The sequence below is a fragment of the Apium graveolens genome, chromosome 4, assembly GCF_009905375.1.
Source record: "Apium graveolens cultivar Ventura chromosome 4, ASM990537v1, whole genome shotgun sequence".
In the NCBI taxonomy this organism is placed as follows: Eukaryota; Viridiplantae; Streptophyta; class Magnoliopsida; order Apiales; family Apiaceae; genus Apium; species Apium graveolens.
This window is the reverse complement of record NC_133650.1, coordinates 112,545,246-112,560,696: the sequence shown is the minus strand read 5'-3', so window position 1 is coordinate 112,560,696 and position 15,451 is coordinate 112,545,246. Positions and strand designations below refer to the sequence as shown.

At 37.7% G+C, this 15,451-nt stretch overlaps 2 protein-coding genes across 2 annotated transcripts; both read left to right on the top strand.

Moving 5' to 3' along the window:
- The first annotated feature begins 3,433 nt into the window (after positions 1-3,433).
- Positions 3,434-5,950, top strand: LOC141719079 (uncharacterized). Its single transcript, XM_074521459.1, has 4 exons — positions 3,434-3,708; positions 4,212-4,423; positions 4,729-4,855; positions 5,420-5,950. The coding sequence occupies exons 1-4, from the start codon at positions 3,664-3,666 to the stop codon at positions 5,495-5,497; spliced, it is 462 nt and encodes a 153-aa protein (XP_074377560.1). The 5' UTR covers positions 3,434-3,663; the 3' UTR covers positions 5,498-5,950.
- On the top strand, positions 5,506-8,339 carry LOC141719080 (uncharacterized). Its single transcript, XM_074521460.1, has 4 exons — positions 5,506-5,758; positions 5,846-5,950; positions 6,464-6,949; positions 7,982-8,339. Exons 1-4 carry the CDS (start codon positions 5,705-5,707, stop codon positions 8,123-8,125), a joined length of 789 nt encoding a protein of 262 aa, XP_074377561.1. The 5' UTR covers positions 5,506-5,704; the 3' UTR covers positions 8,126-8,339.
- The last annotated feature ends 7,112 nt before the right edge of the window (positions 8,340-15,451 follow it).

The window sequence follows — 15,451 nt, the reverse complement described above, 5'->3', positions numbered from 1 at the left end:
CATTTACCTTTGTTGTTTATCTCAACAGTCATCTCAATATTGGGATATCTTTCATACCCGGCGTCTCCCTTTCTGGGTATCATGCCACCGGTCTTACACTTCACATTCTTGAAGGTCACTTCCTTCATCCAATTTTCCATGAAGTTGCTTGAGTTCACAATTCCAAGTTCAAAACACTGGAGTTCTCCATGAAGTTGCTTGAGTGGAAAAATAAGCATAATTGCAGTAACAATGGCTTTGATGACTTGCTTTACCTCATTGGATTAGTACTTCCAGATGATCATAAATTGCCTGATAAGTACTACACTGTGCGAAAGATGATTAAAGGATTACATATGGAGTATGAGAAAATTGATGCTTGCGAGAATGACTGTATGTTATTTTATAAGGAACATAGTGACAAGACAAAGTGTGATATATGCAATGGAGATCGATACCAAAAGCAAAAAGATCTTAAAAACCAGAATATCCCACGAAAAATCTTGCGTTACTTTCCTATTACAATGAGATTGCAGCGTCTATTCATGACCGAGAAGACTGCAAAATATATGAGATGGCACTACGATAGAATTACAGTTAAAGGGGAATTAAGTCACCCGACAGATGGGGATGAATGGAAGCAATTTGATCGGAGATTTTAAAGGTTTTCAAAAGAAATTCAAAATGTAAGACTTGGGCTCTTTATAGATGGATTTGACCCCTTTCGCGATAAACATGCGAAGGAGTATACAGTATGGCCTGTGGTTGTTGTCGTGTACAACCTTCCTCCCTCTATGTGTACAAAAGCTCCATATATGTTCATGCCTCTTCTTATTCCCGGGCCGACGGATCCGACAAAAGATTTACATGTTTATCTTAGGCCTTTAATTGATGAATTGAAAGTGTTGTGGCATACTGGGGTGGAAACATATGACATGTTCTCACATACAAATTTTATCATGAAGGCGACACTTTTATGGACAATTAGTGACTTTCCTCGACTTGCCATGCTTAGCGGGTGGTCTACTAAAGGTAAGTTGTCATGTCCAGTTTGCATGGGAGAAGTGAAAGGTAAATAACTAAAAGATGGTGGAAAAACTACTTTTTATGGAACTGCTCGATATTTTTTGGAGGCAAATGATCCCCTAAGAAAGAGTACAAGGTTTGGAACTGTAGAGAAACGATCAGTTTGTGCTCGACATTCAGGGTTCCGGGCAAAGATAATGTGTGAGCAGATACAGTTTACCCCTCCAGGAAAGTCACATAAGAGAAAACCGAGAGATTATGGTGTGACACATAATTGGACTCATTTTTCTCCCATTTTTGAGCTTCCATATTGGGAGACACTCAGTCTTCGTCATAATATTGATATTATGCACACAGAAAAGAATGTTTTTGACAATATTTTCTGCACAATTCTTGGTGATGCGAAGAAGACCAAAGATAACACAAAATTAAGAAAGGATTGTGAAGAATTAGGTGTACATCGTGAGTTGTGGATTCGAGGTGATGGCACAGAACCACATGCATCATATACACTTTCAAATGAACAAATTCATAAGTTATTCAAGTGGATTGTCTCATTGAAACTTCCAGATGGATATGCCTCAAATATATCTAGGTGTGTGAATTGGGTTACATTCGTGGTATAAAATCACATGACGGTCACGTCTTCATGCAAAAATTATTGCCTATCGTTTGTCGTGACCTTCTTCCAAAGCATGTAGCTGATCCTATCATTGAATTGTGCAACTTCTTTCAAGATTTATGTTCTTCAAATCTCAAGTACTCAGATTTGGAAAAAATGGAGAAAGATATAGTTAGGATATTGTCCAAACTTGAAACCATTTTCACTCCTGGTTTATTTGATCCTATGGAGCATTTGCCACTATATTTAGCAACTGAGTGTAAGTTAGGTGGGCCAGCTAATTGGCGTTGGATGTATTTTATTGAAAGATACTTGCACAACTTGAAATTGAAAGTAGGAAACAAAGCTCGAGCAGAGGGTTCAATGGCACAACGCTATATTGAGGAGGAATGTGTACACTTCTGCATGTTGTATTTTGATTCCAGAAATGGAATAACGAATAATAAATTATGACGAAATGAGGCCCCTCGAATGTTTCATGATGATAATTTGTTAGAAGTCTACACATATCCTACACATCCTAGTCTACAGACTAAAGATATACTGTTGAATGGTGATGAATATGAACTAGTGGCATACTATGTTCTTATTAACTCACCAGAGGTTGCAAAGTACTTGCGGTAAGATATTTTTAAGCCTTACTTTTGAATTTAATTTAGTTAGCAATATAATTTTTAATTGTTTAATTTGAATATGTAGTGGATTTCAAAAATTGGTAGAACGACAATACCCACATCTCAATGATGCGGAAAAGGAACAATTTCAAAAAAGAACAATTTAGAGTTTGGTTCGAAAGAAGGGTACACATTTCATTTCATATATGCACATATATTTACAAATTTTGAAAATATTATTTCAATCATATATTATTTTTAGGTACAAGATGATCAAGATCTCAAGAAAAAATTCATCGACCTAATAAGAGGTCCGTCGAATAAAGTGGAGGCTTATAAAGCATGCAAGTGCAATGGTTACAAATTTAATTGTATAAATGCAAATGAGCTCAATTCACCAAATTCTGGTGTAATTGTCATAGGTGAGTTTTTTTTTAATATCGAAGTTGTATTTTTTTAATTATCACTTGATTCCAAATTTAATCCATTTTCTAATTATAGGGACTTCTTATAAAGAAAGTTATGGAAACTATTACGGAAGAGTTGAAGAAATTTTAAAACTCTTTTATCATAATGGGCATAAAGTGATCGTCTTCAAATGTCATTGGTTTGATCATACTAAACATGTCAAAGTCGATAAACACCGAATGACAACCGTGGATGTGAAATCAAAACTAAAAGCTAATGACATGTTTGTGTTGGCTAGCCAAGCCCATCAAGTTTACTATGCGCCAAATATTTTGAATCCGAAGTCATCATGGTACACGGTTCTAACAACAAAGAGACGGCTAGTTGATGAAAGTGTGTCAACTCAAGAGAACCAAACCAATGATGATGCTCTACAAAATGAAATGTCAAATGCTTCATCCTCACACGTTGATAGAGTTATTGTTCGTGATCCCTCGAATTTCTTTATTGACTTAAGGATGTTTGAAAATGATTATTCGGTGAATGACAATGAGGAAGAAGAAAAAAAGAATTACGAGGAAGACGAACAAGAAGACAACAATGAGAAGGAAGAGGATGAAATAAGTGATAATGATGATTTAGTTTAATTGTTTTTTAGAAATATGTATTAAAATATTTCTCTATTAATTAAAACTTTTTAATTTGGGTTTGTGTAAGATTTGATATTATTTATCTATGAAGGGGTGAAAATTTGTGTTGTATTAGACCAAAATAGAGTATTTATGCAGAAGGGCAGGGGAACTAGATAACTACGGTACAAGTAAATTGGACCGTATTTAGTTAAAAAAAATTCACGGGTAAATTCAATCGCTAACAGTCAATTAAATATTATATATATAAACAGATTCATCTAATTTTTACTTTTCCAATCGCCGCTTCATCACAAAATTAGGATTTTTCAAATCCGCTTCTCGTAGACGAAATTCAAGCTCGAAAGTCAAGCTCTCAGATTCCATGGCAGAGGAAGGGTCATTCATCAACAAGATATTTAGTTCACAGGTTAGATTATCTCATCTCTTTCTGTACGTGTCTGACTCTCTCTCTGTGTCTCTCCCTCTCTTCCCCCATATCTTTCTTTCTCCCTCTCTCTTTCTCTCTCCCCGTATCTGACTCTCTTTCTCTTCATATTTGACTGTCTTTCTCTTACTCTCTCTTGGGGTTCTGTGTTTAGGGTTTTTTCTAATTTGGGGGTGAATATTATCGTTCTTGGTCTCGGTTTGAGACTATTTTTTATTGTAGATTTTGGGGCTTTCTTTTAAATTTAGGGGGGGTTTTGAACGAGATTACAAACTTCTGCATAAAGAAATGTTATAAATATTTATCCGTTCTTGTAATTACTTCGAAGTAAGAATAATAACTTTTACATTTTTTTTATTTTTAGGTGTTTGTGACTTTGTGATGAGGAATGATTTTTGAGGTGTTTGTGTTTAGAGATATTATATATTTCTTGAACAATTTTTGTTTTAAGGATGGTAAAATGTGTATTTTTGTTTGTTTTGTAGGTGTCATGGGCTGGTCCGAATTCACGGAAGGGTAAAGAAAAAAACAAAGCCACTGATGAAGAAAGTCGTGTGAAGGGGAATTATGAGGTTGGTGAGAGCAGCCGCAAAATTGTATTTGAGAGGAAAAGAAGAATCTCCTCTGAAGGGGACTATTCCAGGAAACCACCAAGAAATCTGAGGCCAACTGTTTATTTTCTTCCAAACGGTAAAGGGTACGATATTTTATGCAACTTGACTAAGTTTGGTTTTTAGTTGTGTATAGTCTAAACTATAGGAACTCTTACTATATGTTTGATATGTGTTGTATGGCCTTGAGAGTTTTTAAACTCTTACTTTACTTATTGTCTCACTATAAGTTTCCTTTATCTCTACAGTTGGTGAATTTGCATTCTTTAGTATGGCCTTAGCTGTTTAATACACCTAAGTTGATGAACAGAAAAGTGTACCTAATAATTTATTTTCATTTCGCCTTATTTACAAGTGTACTTAATAATTTGTTTTCATTTTGTTGTTACAGTTTGAAGATAGCTAAACACAAGAAAACTCTAGCGCACATTTTCTGCATGAAATTTGATGAACAGACAATTTGGACAAAGGGAGCTGCACGTGAAGCTTTTTGCACTGGATGTATCAAGAATTTTAAAGTGAGTAAATAAATGCATTTTTTCCTTCAACCTAATATTATGCAGTTCACACAAAGTTAGAGTTCTGTCTCTTTGGCCTTCCAGAAGTTCTTCACAAGAACGGAAATTATATTTTGTAGATATTCAAAACAAATGGCAAGTTATGTTAAAAGATGGTGAAATACCATGTCGGAGTTTCAAGAGTATAATATACACTGCGTTGCATTGCATGCTGAACAAACACAAACTTGCATAGGCATTACAGGGAGAGGGGGCATCTCTCCTTTTTCTTGCATATATAATTAATATGCCTCTCCTGCCATTTACGACTGCTTCTGACTCATGCCCTCCGCCTCTATCTTTCTATCTTCATACTCCGTATCTTTTATACATACACATTCATACAATATATAAGTCTGATAATGAGATACAAAATCTATATTCCTGGATTTGTTTTTGCTTATATTTTATGCTTCAAATTATGAATACTTCGTGACTAATTAACTGGTACATGAACATGCCCGATGCTTAAGTTTAATAGGCAGTTTGGTTTTTGTATTGATACTCTGCATTTTGGTTTGGCAGGACTATTATTGTTATCCCAATGGTTATGATGATGAAGACGGGGATGAATTCGTGAGAGCTTATCTGCATAGGAATTGAAAGTCATATCTTGGTGCTGAGAGGAGCCGACTCCAGGAAAAGGTGAAGCATCTGGTGGAAAGTGGATACACTGACAAAGATTTTAACATTAGGGACGAAGCATTGAAGCCCTACTACTTCTCCCACCACACATGGAACTCTATATGTGATTATTGGGAGGAGGAAGGATTTAAAAAATCTTTCACTAATGGCCAGATTGCTCGGAGTATGGTTGAATTTGTTTTCCGCAGCGGGGCCAAACCGTATGATCAGAGACGTCATGTTTGATTCTTTTGTGTAATTAAATTAATTATTCTGCATTTTTATTTTCTATACCAGCGCAACTATTTCCTATTTTTTTTATGATAGGAAATAAATGAAGAAAGAGAGGCTAAAGGAGAGTTGCCTATCTCTAATGAAGAATTCATGGGTATAGTGTACAACCCTGATCAACCAGCTGTGCAGGACTTGCAGGTATGTACTTTGTTCATGATATGAATGTCGATTAGTATAATAGTGACATCGAGAATATTCTCTGTATAAATATATCAGATGTACTATAGATTATTCAAGTGATGTGTTGTATTATTCAAGTAGTATTTTGGAGTATTTGCTGAATTTTTGCATCTGTGACGTCCATCAGCTTGGTATCTTGCTTATAGCTTGTGTTGCTGTTTTAGTTCCATCTTTGTTTCCAGCCTAGGCCTAGCTAACTTTCCTCTATTTTTCGATTTTTTAAGGTTATTTTAGTGGATAATATAATATTAAGTGTATCAACAATGAATGCAATACACAAGGCAAATTGCATGACACAGATTTTATACAACAGAATAATGCATTTCTGGCTCAATACTATTGAGTGCCTTTTTGTTTGTTTGTAATAAAAAATACCTAGTACTTGAAGCATTGTTTAAAATATCTAGTACTTCTTGTATAGTAATATTTCCTGGATAATATAAGTTTGTCACTTGACTTCACATGTTGCAGAAAAAAGTGAAAAATGCGCGAGCTAAATTGGCACCTGAGTTTGAGCTTCTTGATCAACCAATATCCCCCCGTAGCCTAAGAGAATTTGAACATAAGAAAGATGTCATTGTCTTCGCTAATGCAAGATCCCCAAGGAAGGGTATGCTCAACCTTTACCCCCAGAACACTGTAGCAGAGCTTCTGGGAGCACGGGATACACTACAAGTTATTAAGAAACAAAAAGTGACTGCCAACTCTCAATCTGTCATTGATGTTCCTGATGAAGTTTACATGATGATGTCGGAGGTCTTAGAGGCAGTGTCGCGGATGGTTTCTTCTCTACCCACGCGTGAGGTGAAGCAATCAGTACTTGATGTGGAGGTGCATAAATTAGCCGTTGCTGGTCTTCCCAACCCGAGTCAAGAATCAATGTGCAACCATTATGTAAGGACAACAAATGGCTTGCTTGGTCAGATCTTGAAGGACATTGATAAGATCATTCTGAAGGTAACACTTTTCTTTATTCAAATCCCATTTTAAATTTCTAATTTTACTTGTTGTAATTCTGCATTTTTTTCATTGTTAATGATTGTTCAGAATACATCAACTAAAATGGGAAGAGTTGATAGTTATTAACTATGATTTGGATAGTCTTTGGTAGTGACTGAATGTACAGTCTTTGAGCTCATTTTTTAACTCAGTAAATGCCTGTTTTGACTTTCTTGAAAGTCTCTTCACTGCTATTTCTTATCCTTCTGATAGTTGTCCCTATGATTTTTCAAAGTTAGATGTGTTGTGTTAAGTTGCTTAATGCAAAGTCTAGATTATTTTGTAGACAAACAAATTGATGTATATCCTTGAAGTTCAAAATAAAAAATATTGCACCTTGTAAATTTTAAATTGAATTAGTTCTCAACTTAAAATTAAGTCACCTTATAAAAACCCTTCATTAGCTAGCTAGCCTTATCATTTCTTCTTTTGTGTGTGTGGATACGTAGATGTTTAGTAATATTCAGTATTTGTAATCATAAATAGTGCTAAAAGTGGACTTAATTATTTGTATTCATAAATATTTATAGTTAAAATAAATAAATTATACTAGTAAATTATACTAGTAAATTGCAAAAATATTTATATGTGCCTTCTCAACTCTCTCACCAAACTTTGTTTTTGAAAGACAATTGGATGATTTTCAAGCGTGTCACCAGATGGGGTTTTTATATAAGAATATATGAACATTGTTGGTGATATTTTATATAAGGATAATGTTAATCGTAGGGTACAATTGCATGACTCCCAGAGCAAGGGGCGGTGATAAATGAGGTTCTGATGTTATTGCACGTACTCAGATTCTTGGTACTCTATGCACTTATTGTCAAACAAATTATTAATATTTTAATTTTAATTTTTTTTTCATTTTATGTTTGAATTATTGGATTTGTATTTGTGGATTGAACGTTATAAGAATTGCAGAGCTTTAGGGAAGCATATCAACTTAATATTCGTGTAAACTTTATTTAGATCTATGTGCCTATGTAGGAAATGGTGCCAAATAATGGAAAAAAAAAGTTCAAGGCAGTGATGAAGATGGCAGTGATGAAGATGAAGACGAAGACCTTAATGCAGCAAACTATCCGTTATTTTAGGCATGCTTTTTATATTACCCTGGTACTATCTGCTTAGCTTTAATGAACTAACCCACTGGTTGTGGAATCTTAGTCCACTTTTTGTAAAGCTAACTAGCTCTTTTGTTAAAACTTTTCGGGGCATGTATAACGTGTTTAAATTTTCTAAGTACTGATGATGACTGATGTTGACGTACTACCTATGCGGACATAACTATGTTTTCAAACCAAGTATTGGTTTTATGTTAAATGTTGGATGGTTCATATGTTTTCTTTATTAATTATTTGTGAGTACATGTTTGGGGTCTATAGGACACATAATTTGGCTTTTAATTAGAGTTTATTCCAGGTGGTTCAAAGCAAGATTTTTATTGGGTTTTTGTTATGTTAATTCGACCGAAAGCTGTTGAACATAAGAGACAATTCCTAGGGGCCAGTGGTCGAATTTATTTAAAGCAGTTGAAATTAATATTTAATCAAAAATGGTTGAAAATAATTTTCAACCGAAAACAGTCAAAAATTAGGTTTTTAACCAAAAGTGGTTGAATTTGATAAACAATCATATATGTTCGAATTTTTTGGCAGGATTTTTAAAATTTTAAGGAAATTTAAAATTTTAGGCGGGATTTTCAAATTTGAAACGCCAATTTAAATTTCTGGAAAAGTAAAATTCGACCGACGACGGTCGTATTTGACCGGTCGTATTTGCCGGTCGTATTTAACCGGTTATTTTTAGGCGGTTGAATTTAGTATAAATACAACCGGATTACTAAATATCATTTCCATATGTACGACCGGATAAAAAATAGGTCGTATTTAACTAAATTCGACCGCTGGCAGTCGAATTTAGTTAAATGCGACGGGTTTTTGGCCGGTCGCATTTAGTCATTTTTTTGTAGTGGAACTTGTGAAGTATACTTTTTTAGTATTTGGATCTAACGGCTCTAATTATTTGATAAAAAAGATCTGACGATAAAGATGGAAAGGGATAATCAAAATGAGGGGTTAGCCGAACTACAAATTATACCTCATTCCGGTTATTTTCATATACTAGCCTTACAACCCGTGCGATACACGGGTCTTTATTAATATATTTATATTATTTAAAATTATAATAATTTTTTTGGATCATTACCTTATTAGTATATTTATAAATAATAATATAAATATTTTTTGTTGGCGGAATTTAAACCTGAATATTGGATAGTGTATAAATAATAATATAAATATTTGCTGTAGGTGGGGTCAAACCTGAGAGTTTTAGTAGTGTATAAATAATAATATAAATATTGATGTTGGTGGGGTTCTGATAGGGAATAAAATAAACCCTGATTGCGTAATTAATATCGCATTAATTATACCAGAATTGGGCTGACAACTAAGTCCATTAGAAAGGGCCCAAAACCATGAATATTAATTAATTTTGTAATTAATTAATAAATGATAAATCAGCTGATAAATAAAGTTCAATTAAGAATACAATTCCTTGAAGATTGGCCTCCAAGGAACCTCATGGGATAAGGAATCAGTTTCCTACCTCCTAGGACTCCAAAGTCCATTCTAATTCAGAGACTTGCCCACCAAGTCTCCTAACCCTAGTCCAATTCAAGGACTCCCAACATCTATAAAAGGGGCCTCACCCCACACCCCAGAACTACGTTTTTTGGCTTGATTCTCTAACTCACAGAGATACGTAGGCATCTCGTAAAGGCAGAGTTAAGCTACGAAACACGAGAGCAACCATTAAAGGTCTTGAGCTCCCGAACCCTAATATTAAATACAATAATTAATATACCCTGGTTTTCAATCCATAACATTTGGCGCCGTCTGTGGAAAAACATAACAACAACCATGGCAAGAACACATAGTGGAAATAGCGCTCCTAAAGGAACACCAGCTGGGACGACCCAAATGATTTCGTCAACAGTGGAGATACCTCCGCATTCGACCTATGCAGCCACCCAAGGAGGAACCCAGGTAGGGGCAACTGAACCTCAGCCACAAGGGACGATTTCCCCGGCTCCTCAAGGGACAAATTCCCAACTTTAGCAGCTACATACACCTGTGAATTCTCGACCCGTTAGGTATGAGTATTCAACTGTTGTGAGCACTAACCCCCTTTATGGGATGCCCCTTTACCCCGAGGTTAGAGGAAGTGGACATGTTAATCAGAGTGAAGCACAAGGGCAGACGCCCCAATATATACGTGGTTTGACTCATATCCCGGAGGATCAAGAATTCTCTGGTCCTTACATTGAGAGAGACTCCAAATCTTCGGATGATGATGTGGCCCCAAGAAGGAGGCGTGCTGGAAAAGAACCGATGCCTGATGGTGGCCAGCAACCTAGGAGCACCCGAGGGACGAATCCCCAAGAAGTGCCGGAGAAAATCAGGGCTAACGAGGCTGAGATTCAAAGGCTGAAACGCGACCTGGAGGCGCACCTGACCCCCAGACCCCCACTACCCCCGAGGAGGAGAAATCCTCCTCCAATCATAGACCTGGATGGTCCACAACAAAGAAGGGCTGTTGTCCTGAGGGCTGATCCAAGTGATCTTCTGCCCCGAGGAGATCCTGACGATCTTACTCCACCGTTTACTGAAGAGGTAATGAATGCCCATATCTCAAGGAAGTTTAAGATTCCCAACTTCAAAGCCTATGATGGCACTGGAGATCCCGCTAATCACGTCAGGACATTCTCTAATGCACTGTTGCTGCAGCCCGTGAATGACGCTATTAAGTGTCGAGCCTTTGCTCAAACCTTGTCGGGAATGGCTCAAAGATGGTACAACCATTTGCCTCCGAATTCTATTGGGTCCTTTAGAGAGTTAATTCAAACTTTTATTAAGCAATTCATTAGTGGGAGAGTGCATGAGAAAAGTTCAGCATCCCTCATGAGCATTGTGCAGGGAGCAAAAGAGTCCTTAAGGGACTATCTGAATCATTTCACTAAGGAAGCTTTGAATGTCCCTGACCTTGATGACAAGGTAGCTATGATAGCACTACAATAGGGAAAAAGGGACGAGTTATTCAAGATGTCATTAGCCAAACGCCCCCCTTGAAAGCATGTTACAGCTCCAAGACAGGGCCGAAAAGTACATCAAAGTGGAGGAGAGCATGAGGAAGACGGTAGTGAATAACGAGCCTGCTGGTGGTAAGAAGCGTAAGACTAACTTGGAATATATTGCTAAGGATAAGTATCTTAGAACTGAGCAAAACACTAATTCAACCCTGAAGAAGGGAGGACATGGGCAAAAGTTCGCTGAATATGCTAAGTTGAATGCTCCTAATAGCCATATCTTGATAGAAATTGAGAAAGATAGAGATGTTCATTAGCCTAAGCCCCTGAAGGTTGACACTACCAAGCTAGATAAGAGCAAATATTACAGATATCACAAGGATGCTGGTCATGACACCGATAAGTGTAGACAACTGAAGGATGAAATAGAGTTCCTCATTCGAAAAGGGAGTTGAGCAAGTACACTGGAGATGGAGGAGATAGGAATAACAACGAAAGAAAGAATTTTGATGATCGTAGGAGGGATCAAGATGATCAGGGGCGAAATCCCCAGCCTAGGGGACTGGTGATAAATGCAATCTTTGGAGGACCACGACCCCGAGGGCCTATGATAAATATAATTTTTGGATTACCAACTGCTGCTGGTTCATCCAAAAACTCAAGGAAAGCATATACTAGAGAAGTTACCCATATTATGGGGGAAGCCCCGAATAGGGCTAGGACAGGGATGCCGATGGCATTTGATGATTCTGACTTGGAGGGTGTGAAATTTCTTTATGATGACCCGCTGGTCATTACACCTATAATAGGGAACAACCCGGTAAAGAGGGTCCTTGTAGATAATAGTGTCTCGGTGGACATTTTGCTCCATGACACCTTTTTAAGGATGGGTTACAATGATTCTCAATTAATCCCGACCGATATGCCGATATATGGATTCGCAGGAGTGGAGTGCCTAGTGGAAGGGATAATCAAGTTGCCAATGACCATATGTCAGGAACCGAGACAAGCAACACAGATGTTGGACTTTGTAGTGGTAAAGGCTGGATCGACTTACACTGCAATCATGGGAAGAACGGGAATACATGCTTTCAAAGAAGTCCCTTCTTCCTACCATTCAGTGATGAAGTTTCCCACCCGGAATGGGATAGGAGAAGAGAGAGGAGATCAAAAGATGGCAAGGAGTTGTTATGTGGCCTCTCTTAGGGCTGATGGAGTTGGGAGCAGGTTCTTCCTATTGAAGATATGGATATCCATGAAAATGATGAGAAAAGAGGGAAGCCAGCAGAAGACTTGGTTCCAATTCCTTTGGCTCCCGAGGATCCTGATAAAGTAACTTTCATTGGAGCATCACTAGAAGAGCACCTCAGAGGGAAGTTGGTGAAGTTTTTATAAGAGAATAGTGATGTGTTTGCATGGTCGGCAACTGATATGCCAGGTATAGACCCAGAACTGATCACTCACAAGCTGAACGTGGATCCAAATAGAAAAAATGTGAAGTAAAAGAAAAGAAGCTTTGCTTTAGAGAGGCAAGAAGCTATTAAGCAAGAAGTAGAGAAGCTCTTAGGGGCGGGTTTAATTAAAGAAATACAGTTTCCGGAATGGTTAGCAAACCCTATAACAGTGAAGAAGGCTAATGGAAAATGGAGGATGTGCGTAGATTTCACAGATCTGAATGACGCATGCCCTAAGGACTGTTTCCCATTACCAAGGATAGATCTGAATACTGCAAAATACGTTTTTGGAGTAGGATCTGGGAAGTTTTTAGGTCTGATGGTCTCCAAGAGGGGAATTGAGGCTAATCCTGATAAAATAAAGGCTATCCTAGATATGGAACCACCGCATTCCATAAAGGACGTTTAGAAACTCATTGGAAGAGTTGCAGCTCTAGGACGTTTCATCTCCAAATATGGAGACAAGTGTTTGCCATTCTTTAAATCCCTGAAGAAGGCTAAAGATTTTGTATGGACTGAGGAAAGCCAGAAGGCATTTGAAGGATTAAAGAAATATATGGTTCAAGCTCCGTTGTTGGCCAAGCCAGCTTTGAATGAAACTTTGTACGTATACTTATCCGTTTCAGAAAATGCCTTGAGTTTTGTATTGGTTAAGGTCTTAAAGTCCAGAAACCCATATACTATGTTAGCAAAATTCTGCATGAAGCTGAGTTGAATTATTCGGCTATTGAGAAGTTTGCTTTAGCCTTGGTAATGGCTTCGAGGAAGTTGCGTCCTTACTTTCAGGCTGATAGAGTTGGGAGAATTTGAGATCAAGTACAAGCCACGAACGACAATAAAAGCCCAGACATTGGCTGACTTCATGGTGGAATGTACCATACCCAACCAAGAAGTTGGGGGTAGGAAGATACTATACCTCAAGACACATATATTATACCTCAAGACATAGAAGGTGATAAAGGAGACAAGGAAAAGGACGTTAAGGAGAAGATATATTGGGTTCTCTATTTTGATGGAGCATCAAAAACAAATTCAAGCGGAGTAGGGCTAGTTTTACAAATCCCCGATGGATTCTTGATTGAATATGCTATAAAGCTAAACTTCCCAACTACAAACAATGAAGTAGAATATGAAGCTCTAATAGCCTGCCTCGGCCTGGCAGGGACATTGAGGGTCAAGAACTTAGAAGTCTGTGGAGACTCGAAGTTGATCATATCCCAGGTCAAAGGAGAGTTTGAGGCAAGAGATGATACAATGGCTAAGTACGTCTGCTTCGTAAGGGCTGTGATGACTCAATTCGATGAATGCCATGTTGAGCACATTCAAGGGAGGAAAATGCTAAGACAGATGCGTTGTATAAGTTCGCTTCATCAGAGATAGAGAAAAGTTCCGGAAGCGTATACTTCCACGTTTTAAAAATTCGAAGCATTGATGTTAAGCTTGTAGCCTCTATAAGGCCGGGGACGTCATAAATAGATCCCATCAAGGCCCATATTCAAACGTGTTGGCTGTTAAATGATGTGACTGAAGCAGGAAAGTTGGTTGTTCGAGCACTGAGATACTCGTTGATTGATGTGATTTTGTACAAAAGATCTTATGTGGTTCCTTACTTAAGGTGTCTTAGACCTGATGAGGCACGTTTGGCTCTTGAAGAAGTACACGAAGGTACTTGTGGTAAACACCTGGGGGGCAGAGCACTGGCTCATAAGATAACCCGTTTAGGCTTTTATTGGCCAGAGATGATGGCCTATGCCAAAGATTATGTGAGGAAGTGTGAACGTTGTCAGAAACATGCACCGGTTGTTCGACAACCTCCTGAGATGCTAACTTCCATTAATTCTCCCATCCCTTTTGCTATGTGGGGAATGGATATACTTGGGCCTTTTCCCATGGCCACAACTCAAAGGAAGTTCCTGATTATAGCCATAGATTATCTTACCAAGTGGATTAAAGCCAAACCTCTGGCTAAGATCACAACTAAGCAGGTCACACAATTCCTGTGGGAAAATATCAAGTGCCGATATGGAATCTCCCGTATCCTGGTTACCGACAATGGAACACAATTCAACAATGAGGAATTCAAAAAGTATTGCGAGGAAAATGAGATTGAGTTGCGGTTTACCTCCGTAGCTCACCCGCAAGCCAATGGGCAAGCGGAAGTGGCGAATCGTATAATCTAGGATGGACTGAAAAAGAGGATCGAGAAATCAAGGAATAACTGGGTGGATGAAATACTCCCGATACTGTGGGCTTATTGGACTACTTGTAGATTCACAACCGGAGCAACTCCCTTCATGTTAGCATATGGGGCAGAAGCGGTTGTTCCTGTGAAAATATCACACTCATCTCTTAGGATCCAAGACTACATAGCTGTATGAACAGTTACGTGATAACTCAACACGATAACAACACTAGAACAAGACAGGTTAATAATACTACGTCTACACAAGAAATTAGGAAGAATGAAGACAAGGCAAATACAAAGAATCAGAAGATTAGAAGAAGGCCCGAAGTCTGTCTATAGGTCACTGAAAGAAGTTCATTAATATGATCATGCCTCAGCGAAGAACAAAGGTTAAAGACTTTTAGGGTTTCCGAAATATTGAAGATTCAGTATACAAGTGCTATCGGAAGATTTCAGTGTATTGGCATTGATTGAAGATAGACAGTGTTCGAAGCATAGGAATCTGAAGAATTGAATATAGGGTATAGACGAAGGTTAATGAAGACGTTGTCTAAAGTACCAGAAAGGATTCCAGTGAAAGTACAGTTGTTTATTGACAATCAATGTCTGAAGCGATAAAGTTGTTACAAGCTTAATAATTTAATCAAGGCCATAATACGAAGACCTGAATCGGGGTTAGTCGTCTGTGAACCAGACCAGTTGCACTAGGCGTAAACAGCTCGTGAAAG